The 9,875-nt window shown below is 54.5% G+C and overlaps 1 protein-coding gene across 2 annotated transcripts in view; it reads right to left on the bottom strand.

The window, feature by feature from the left end:
* Rasal1 (RAS protein activator like 1) overlaps positions 1–9,389 on the bottom strand; it is a 31,494-nt gene extending 22,105 nt beyond the window's left edge. The window contains exons 1-5 of one of the 2 annotated variants that reach the window (XM_005371873.2): positions 9,046–9,389; positions 5,517–5,573; positions 3,636–3,749; positions 3,419–3,480; positions 303–432 (exon numbers count right to left, since the gene is read on the bottom strand). In XM_005371873.2, coding sequence (XP_005371930.1) covers positions 303–432; positions 3,419–3,480; positions 3,636–3,749; positions 5,517–5,573; positions 9,046–9,110 — 428 coding nt within the window. In that variant the 5' untranslated portion in view covers positions 9,111–9,389. The remainder of the gene's footprint in view (positions 1–302; positions 433–3,418; positions 3,481–3,635; positions 3,750–5,516; positions 5,574–9,045) is intronic. The other variant, XM_013355463.2, reaches the window with a different exon arrangement.
* Between the last annotated feature and the right edge of the window lie 486 nt (positions 9,390–9,875).

Below are 9,875 nucleotides of genomic sequence, written 5' to 3'. Positions count from 1 at the left end.
GGATTAAGATCTTGTTTTTGACAACTGTAGTGGCCAAAGCACTTAATTCCAGCATTTGAGAGGCAGAGGCAGGAGAATCTCTGTGAGTTCAAAGCTAGCCTGGTCTACATAGAGAAATTGTTGAACTCACAGAAATCCACCTGCTTCCAACCCGAGTGCTGGGATTAGACATGTGAACCATCATGCACAGTTTATGTGGTGCTGCGGATAGAATCCAGGGCCTGTGTGCACCAGGCAAGCCACATCCCTAGCCTCCTTGCTCATTTTCAGAGCCTCCCACACCTCCCCCAGAGCAAGAATACCTGGCCTGTCTCACATGGCAGCGGAGGCATCGACCCCGAGCATCCTCCAGCAGCTGCACAGCCAGGTAGACCTCGCCCTGTACTTCAGCGTCTGGATCCACTCGGCTCAGGTTGATCCAGCTGTCAATCCCTGCAGAGCACACACGTTGTTTAGGAAGCAGGCTTTGTGTCAGCTCAGAACTGCCACTGATAACAACCATGCACGACGCGGCGGCTTCTCGTGCGGGACCTCAGGTTCGGTCTGCGATCAGCCCTATGTCAGAGGAGGAAACTGAAGCACACACACACACACACACACACACACACACACACACACACACCTTCCGTCACATTTTGAATGTATTGCTTATTGGCTTCTGGACCCAACGCAGCCCAATCTCTCTTGGCAAACATCATTCCTTCCCCTTTGTTTCCATACAGGGTCTCATTATGTATCCCAGGCTAGACCAGAACTCCTGTTCCTCCCACCTCCACCTCCTGAGTGCAACCAGGGGCCAGCACTAAGGCCACCATGCCTGGCTCTATGCTTTAACCTCCTCTTGCCCTTTTATGTTTTCAAACATCTGACTTTTCAAAGCACTTAGAACTGTGGCTAGTGTTACAAATTTGACAGACTCCAAAATCACCTGGAAGATAGCCCTCCAGGCACACCTGGGAAGGATTGGCTGGATCAAGGTTAGCCCCTGAGGACACCCGTGGGGGATTTTCTTGATTACTTAACTGGTACACCATCGCAATGTGGGCAGAACCATTCCCTAGGCTGGAATCCTGGCCCCTACAAGATGAAATCGAGGGGAGCCCCAGATGTCATTCCTCTCTGCTTCCAGATTGGATGTAACCAGCTCCCTCAGCTCCTGATGCCTCGATTTCCCTGCCACGATGAACTCTGAACTCCCTCCCTCAAGTCACCTCTATCAGAGTCACGGGAAAAGAAAAGTCCTGAATTCCAGCCAGGGCTACACTGTGAGACCCTGTCCCAAATGCACAAACAAACAAACACCCGTCGGTGGCTCCCTGCTGCCGCCAGAAGAAAGCCCAGAATCAGAATCTCTGACACTGGAATTACAGACCTTTCTGAGCCACATGTGGGTGCTGAGCACTGACCTGTCACCTCTAGAAGAACAGTGCTCGCTAGTCATTGCTGAACCATCTCTGCAGCCCCTGCAGCTCTAATGCAATAACTAGCAAACATGCAGTTGGCACTCAGTGATGGAGCCATTGGTTTGATCCCAGCACTGAGGAGGAGGAGGAGAAGGAGGAAGAGGAAGAGGAGGAGGAGGAGGAGGAGGAGGAGGATGTACAAGTGAGGTCTCACTCTGTAGCCCAGGCTAACCTCCTGAATGCTGTGATGACAGGTATCCCCCACCAAATCCAGCTTGGGAAGTCACTTTCATCGCCATCACCCTCCTTGCTGGCATTCCCAGCGGTAAGATGTGTATGTGGTCTCCCTCCACCCCACCAAGATGAGGACAGTGTCCCCCCTGCCCAGCACCCACAGGCGCCCTTTCTTTTGGCTCTGGAAACTCATGGGGTCTGTGATGTAATAAAAAGAATACATGCAGGAATGTATGGTTTGATTCAGTGCATAAACTTCCAGGAGTCTCTCTGACTGGCGGGGCCCTGAACGTGTGACACCATGAATAAGTACAGGGCTGCTCACTGCAACTGCTTGAGCTGGGAACACACTGCCCACACCCCAGATGCTTCACCAGGGAACCAGCGAAGGGCACTATGGGACACTGGACATTACAGCAGAATGCAGTGATTGCAGAACTCAGGAGCACTGAAGTCCGAAAGGTCTAAAAGGAACACTGTGGCTGCTAGGGACAGTGGCACATGCCTGCCAGTCTGAAACTGGGAGGCTGAGGCTGGACTGTCAGGCATTACAGCCAGCCTGGGGTACCTTGTCTCAAAGTACACAGTGGAGGGGGCTGGAGAGTCAGCTCACGTCCTCTGCTCTTCCAGAAGCTCCGGTTGGGTTCCCAGCACCCACAGGGTGACTCACAGCCTTCTGTAACTCCAGTTCCAGGGGATCCAGTGCCCTCTTCTGGACTCTACTGCATACATGTGGTGCACTTGCAGACAAACATGCAAAACGCTCGTGCACATAAAATAAAAATAAATCCAAATTTAAAAATACACGATGAGGTGGAAAAAAGGCAACTAAGGAAAAACAAGTGTAACAGGCTACCATGTGGGCTGAGAAAACCCACGATCACAAGCACTCACTCTCTCTCTCTCTCTCTCTCACACACACACACACACACACACAAACACAGAGTGCAACATGGTAAGCTCAAACCCTGGACCCAAACAACCTTAATCCCACGTCCTGGCTGTCACAAAACCTTTGTGACCACAAGCAAGCCACTGAACCCTGTGGCCCTCAGCACTGACGCAGGACAAATGTAAGGGAATAAAGGTCCCCACCTCAGAGGAGGGCTCGGCACGCACTCACAGTGTGGCAGTGGGGCAGGACCTACTATTCTTACTTCTCATGTAAATAAAAGCACTGCAGGGATGGGGTGCAGCTTAGAGGCAGAGCGCTTGCGAGACCCTGGTTCATCGCAAGCGTACATCAGGCAAACATAAAGTATCGGGGAGGACATGAGGAGACTGGCCGCAGCCAGGCATGAGAGTGCGCATCGGAACACCTACATGAGGAAAACTGAGGAACGGGAGTCACAGCTCGGAGACTATCTAGGGCTTGATCAAGAGAGCCTGTCTCAAAAAGACGAAACTGAAGCTGCTGGACCCCAGGTCTGAGAAAACGAATTAGCTGCTCCATAAATGAACTGAACTACAAATTAAAGAGATAGGATACAAAAGACACATCCACCGGGCAGTGGTGGCACACGCCTTTAATCCCAGCACTTGGGAGGCAGAGGTAGGTGGATCTCTGTGAGTTCAATGCCAGCCTGGTCTACAAAGCAAGTTCCATGGCAACCAGAGCTGCTACACAGAGAAACCCTGTCTTGAAAAAAAAATGAAAAAGGAGGGGGAATCTTCCCCCTTCAGGCTCTGAGGCCACTCCCTCAGCCCCACTCCCTCAGCCCTTGCAAGGCCCCTGTAGGTCAGATCATCTTTTTCTCTCCCTCCAGTCAGGATCTGCTCACCTCGAGGGTCAGCTGTGATGGCCTCCTTGCTCAGGGAGATCTTCCCAATGGTGTCATCGTGTCTGTGGAAAGGTGGTAGGAGGTCAGACCAGGGCCAGCACTCTCCCATAGAGCCGCGGGGACAAGTCGGGGGTTGGAGGCAGCACACTTCTTATTGGTGTGTAGATTGGCGTGTGACTTGGGATCCCCGTGCACACCCCACCCACCCACCACACACCCAACGGTGTCCTCATCCAGCACGTAGAAGGCCAGGTGATGGAAGTCCAACGGCAGGTGCACAGTGTACTCCTCCCCCCAAAAGGGGCTCAGGCTCCTCCAAACGGTAGCTGTCCTGCAAGAGGGGTGCTGGGCTAGCGCCTCATACAGTGGGTGACCTGGGGATCCCCACAAACAAAGTTAGAGGCACACACACACAAACATGACAGACATAGCCGTGCACACGCTCCTAGGATCTACACACATCCCCATCCCAGGAATACAGCAGGTGCACTCAGACCCATGAGCTAAGACAGAGAAGCACACCCGGACCCAATGTGCACACGTGCCAGAGATGCAGACAGATGCAGGTACGGCTGCAGGGAGTCTAAATGTGCATGCATGCATGCAGGCACACATGCACATAGGCATGTCCCCAAGACACAACTGAAGAGGTTCACAAGTAGACCAAAGCCCATAAAAACATATACACACATACAATCAGAGAAACACACCTAGACAGGCCGAGGAAGCCAGAGACACAGGAAGTCACACATCCACACAGACACATATACACACGAACAACCTCAGAAACATCTAGAAACCTGTTTGTAAATATAGACACAGTATCCCAGATAGACACAAAGACATGCTTACATAGCAACACAGAACCCACCAGTCACCAATACCTAGTGCTACGTTCATGCATTCCCTCCCTACCCGCTACCCAAACTGTAGACATCATCTGTGATTGGGGTGAACTCAGTGATGCCTGGGAAGAGTGCAGGGCTCCCCAGGCAAATTAATCAGGTGAAAGAGAACTGGGCAGGGAAGACGAGCATCCCAGATGGCTGGAACCACATGTGTAAAGGCCCTGAGGCAAGCGTGAGCAGGGCCAGTCAGAACACTCGGGGCTTCACGGCACCCAGAAAGTTAGGGGATGCTAGGGTCAAGTCAAAGCTGGACACAGGCACACGTACATATGTCCCACATCTGGGCCTGGCACCTTGACAGGGCCCCCACCATGGCTGCTCCCAGAAACAAAGACTTTACACTGCCCAGTGAAGTCCCAGCCAAGCTCAGCATGCAAAGCTTGCTTCCTTCTGTTGGTTCTGTGTAGCCCAGAGAAGGGAGAAGAGCTGCCTTGGAGGCGTACAGAAAGCCAGTCCAGGGCTTGGGGGTTAGTATCTTCTACCAGGGCAAACACAGAGGGAGCCATGGGAGGGGTCAGCCTTCCTAGGGGCTCCCCACCCCCAGTTCCCAGTCCATCTGGACCAGAACTAGTGCCAGGAGCATCCTGAATCTTGTCTCCATAGAAACCAAGGCTTCAGCCACCCGCCCACCACCCCCTCAGGTCTACAGGGGCTGAGAGCTGTTCCTTGACCTGAGGGGGAAGAGAAGCCCAGCTCAGCTGATATTCCATCAGGACTCAGCGCCCACAGATACCCACACACACCTGAGACACACACACATCTCTGGTATGCACGGAAGTCCTATGGACTTGTACACCCACATAGACGCTCACACGTGGTCACACCAGTTCTGTGGTACCCCAGATGGGCAGGCTGGTACGCACACGTGCACACACACATACACACACACACACACACACATTCCCACTTGAACATTGGTGTGAATACGATACACCCAGACACCCGCAGCACCCAGAGGCCCGGAGTCAGCCAAACTAGCCAAGCATGAGATGCCCACACTCCCCCTGCCAACAGGCCTTTGGTGGTGGCTGAGTCAGCCCCAGGGAGCCAGAGATATCACAGGTCCCCAGACAGGATATTGGCCACTTGACACGGGCTGCAGGGTTTTACCCAAGAGGCCAGGGCTAATGTAGCCTCCTTGAAGCCTGAAAAACAACCCCTCCTGACCCCACCCCGTGCTGACTACGCACCTGGCCACAACCTCATCATCGACTTTCACCAGGCAATAGGGGTCACTGCTCCCAGACCTGTGGGAAGAGGGGGTCAAGGAAGCTGTTGGAAGGTGCAACTCCGTTGGGAGCCTAAATGCTAGGCAGGGTGAGGCCCAGAGAGGGAAGGGGACTTACACTGGATCACACAACAACTCCTACAAAAAGGCAAGCCCTTAGGGAGCAGCAGCAGGTTGTATCATTGCTGCCCGGACCAGTCACCTGCCACCCACAGGCAGTATAAGCTTGCATGTCCATCCTGCTCTAGGACTTTGGTTTCGTTACTATGACTCCAACAGACATTAACACTCACCCAGCCACACAAGAGGGGGCAGGAGAGGGTCAAAGAGAGGTGTGGAGGAGGGACCGTGGGTTACCCTGAGCTCCCCGACACAGACAGGACCCTAATGTCAACTTCTGAGCTAAACACTGTGCTCCTCAGCCTGCCCTGACCCTCATCCCCAGCAGGAAGGACTTGCAGGCATACACCAGGGTCCAGGACCTCAAAACTGAACCCATAGAGATGGGTATAGGGCTGAATAGGGGCTCAGTGGTAAAGTGTTTGCCAACCATGTTCAAACCCTGGGTCCCATGCCCAGCAGGAAAAAACAAACAAAAGCAAATCCCAAAAGACAAGTGCTATTTCCCCCTCACAAAACCCTGGGCCCTAGGCCAATCAAAGGCAGCCCCCCTACCTCCCCTTTATAATAAGAGTCACCAGTAAATCCCAGGTCACCTCCCCTTTATGATAGTAGCCACCAGTAAACTCCAGGCTGCCCACCTGGGTCTCCATTGCCTCACTCCCAAAGCCATCTTCTTGGAAAGGCTGTCTCTCACTGCCACCGTTTAAAATGACCCTCCAAGCCCTTTGAGATGGGCCATACCCACAGTCTCAGCTCCCTGGAGGCTGAGTTCAAGGTCAGCCTGGGCAGAAAGTGAGAATATGGCATAGATAGATAGATAGATAGATAGATTGATTGATTGATAGATAGATAGATAGATAGATAGATAGATAGATAGATAGATAGATAGATAGATAGATAGAGGATAGATGACAGAGAGAGAGAGAGACAGAGAGAGAGAGAGAGAGAGAGAGAGAGAGAGAGAGAGAGAGAGAGAGAGAGAGAGAGAGATATCTTTTTTGGACCTAAATCATCTTGCACAGTTTACCTGTGTGTTTGTGTCTGCCTCTCCCTTCCTACAGCCCCTGAACTGTAACCTCCTTGGGTTGCTGGCTGTACCTACTTCTCCACAGGTCTGAGGCTGTTCCTGCAGGGAAGGTTCAGGATAAATGGATGTGCAGAGCACAGGCTCTGGAGGAGGGTGGGGTGGATGGTATAGACATAAATTCAGCTCGGGTCTCCTAGCCATGTCCCCTCTGCTCCTCCAGCTGCCTTCTCCCGGTCACCTGTCCACTCAGTCACAGGGAACAGGGATGTTGGCTGCAACCTGGGCCTTTGGCTGGCTGGCTGAGTCGTTCCCTATGCCTCAGTTTCCCTCCAAGACTTTTCCACCTCATTCTTCAGCTTTCCCAGTGTAGACGTGGCCCAGACTGACTGTAATCGGTTAGCATGCAGGCTTGGAGATACAGCCTTTCTCAAGAAACCTGACTAACTCCAGGTCCCTCAAGGGAGTAAGGGTCAACACATCTACTTCTGGGCCATGACGCACATGGCCTTATCAGGCTCCTATCAGGTAGGGGCCAGGGTGGCAGGCAGGGCTGGCCTCTCGCAGGCCCTGGTCTCTCCAGACTCCTGCCTCTCCCATGGCCTCGTGACCCTCAGCCATCACTTCTCTGGTTGGTTCATACATGGAAGCTGGTGTTCATGCATGTGATCTTACAGCCACGGCTGCCTCTCTGGTCCTCAGTTTCTCCATTTGTAAAACAGAAAAACCAGTTGGCACACACAAAGTGTTAAACATGATCCATGTGCATGGTAAGCCCTCAGTGATGATGGGCACAGTTGGCCATCCCCTTAATCTCAAGTGTCAGGCTGAATCTAGGACTTCTGCCTTTAGAAGGAGAAATGAGACAACACCCCAGCTAACACCCCACTCTCAGACAAGGGGACCCCAGCTTATTCTGAGAAGATCTGTTTCGGGAAAGGGAGTTGCCCACTAGAGAAACTGAGGCAGGGTGTCCAGTGGGGGCACAGTGATACCTCCTCAGCCTTGCTCTGAGGCATGGCTCAACCCAGGGCTACCTTGGCCAGAAAACTGTAGGAAAGGGGGTAAGATGAAAAATGAAAACCTAAAGCCCCTTTCAGAAGAAGCAGGGAACCCTTGAGCCTGTATGCTAGCCCCTTGGTAACATCTGCCACTGGCTCATAACTCTCTCCCAAGACTGGTGGACAGCTGGTGAACCAGAGTTCAGTGAGACAAGAGTCCTGTTTCTGGCCAGGTCCCTTCAGCCAGCCAGCAAGAGCCAGGTCTCCATTCCTGCCCCACAGTTCTGTAATCCCTAACGCTCAGAGACATGTTGATCACGCTGGTGCCATCGCTCCCTGCATTTACTTCAGGTGTGTATTTATTTATGGTAGCGGATGAGGGAGCTAGGCCATTAAGATTACTCTAAACAGCTCCCTTCTGGATACAGCTGCAGTACTGGAGGACAAGGAGGTTCCCAAAATCAAAGGGAGGGGATGCAGACTCTGCAGCTTGGGTAGTTGGGACTTCCACCCAAGCAAAGAAGAACTCTGGGCCCCCTGTCTGCTCACCTCTCCACAGCTGACCCCCTAGCCAATGTCCTCCACCTGCTCTGCTGGACACAGGATCAAGCAACAGTTTGATCTCCTTCCAGTTCTACACTACCCAGATGGGACACCAAGGGCCAGCAAAAGGCAGGTTCAAGGTCACTCAGCCTGCCTCCTACCAAGGATAGCAGAACCTGTCTCAGGTGCTGGCACCTTCAGAGCCCCCTTTGGCTCTGGACCAAGCAGGAGGGGGAACCCGCTCCCCCACCCACTCCGTTCTGCTGAGTCAGCACTCGCTGATTCAGCCCTGGAGAAGCAGAGCCAAGAACGGGGCAGAGGAACCCAGCGCCCCCAGCCCCATCAGTTGGGGACCCAAAACAGCCCACCATAGGTTTGCAGGTAAAAGACTGCGGGACTCGAGGTTCCGTGTTAGAGTGCAACCTAAACACCTCTGAGGCACGCAAAATCTTGGGGTCCATCTGGACCACACTCTCTGGGACTCTATTGGTGATCTCTGGGGAGCCCCGCCAGGAGAAGCCCCACCTCCAGCACCTGCTCTAGCTAAGAAAGGGATCATCAGCCCCCCTCCTCGGCTCTAAGAGGACCCGTCCAGAGGTCCCTTCTCCGGCTCTGGAAGACCTACTTAAGGACATCCTAGAACAAAGACACCTTCCTTCCCCAGGGGAGCAGGGCGCGGCACCTGCTAAGCGTGGGTGCCCCCCTCTCACAGGACAGAGAGAGCTGATCCCCAACAGTGGGTCCTAGACAGAGGCCCCCACAACCCTTCCACGCACCCCAGTGGGCACCCCAGGACTCACACATCCTTGGCGGGCAGTGCCCGTCCCTCCACCACGCGAATACTCAACGAGCCGCTCTTGGCCATGGCGCACAGTCCCAAACTTTCCAAGCAAGGAGTCTGCCAAGGTTCCAAAGCTGGACCAGGAGGTGACCCTACATATCACCAGCTCCGGGCCCGGCGCGCTGTCCCTAGGCTCCCACGGGTCCGAGTCCGGGGTGTGACTGGGCTGGATGTGAGGCTGGCAGGGAGAAGAAGTGCTCGATCCCGGGAGGGGACGTACGTCCCGAGCTACAGGTAGCCGTGTGCTGCGCTCCCTCCGGGCAGGTTGAGCCTGGTGTCTGCAGCTTGGGAGGTCCCTCCCGATCCCGCCCCTCCCGCAACTGCCCCGCCCGCCGTGAGTCCCACTCGAGCGCCCCCTGCTGGCACCCCAGCCCTCTGCACCCAGCTGGGGACCCCAGGCAGCTTTGGGGCAGGGGGCAGGGGCCGCGGGCAGTCAGGCAGAGCGGTGGGCTACTACTGAGCTGGCATCGGGCCCTCCAAGAATCCCGGTGTCTCCCACCCGGCCCCAACCCAGCACCTCTTTATGCCTCTGCCACCTCTGCCACCTGCCACCCAGCACCAGCTTCGGGGTCCCGGAACAGTACCCGCGCTGGGCGGCAGGCGGCGCACACTCCCTGGGGGTCTGATGCGAGTGGAGGGAGGGGCCTCGAACATACCCCTTGCATGGGCTCCAATTAAACCCGGAGAGTGCCAGCGGAGGCTCTCACGTCACCGGCTGCCACTGCGGGGGAGGAAGCCGCGCGGCCGCAGGGGGAGGGGAGGCGCGGAGATAACACTGCCAGGGCGACA

The sequence above is a fragment of the Microtus ochrogaster genome, unplaced genomic scaffold (assembly GCF_000317375.1).
Source record: "Microtus ochrogaster isolate Prairie Vole_2 unplaced genomic scaffold, MicOch1.0 UNK132, whole genome shotgun sequence".
NCBI lineage: Eukaryota > Metazoa > Chordata > Mammalia > Rodentia > Cricetidae > Microtus > Microtus ochrogaster.
This window is presented reverse-complemented; position numbering and strand designations above follow the sequence as displayed.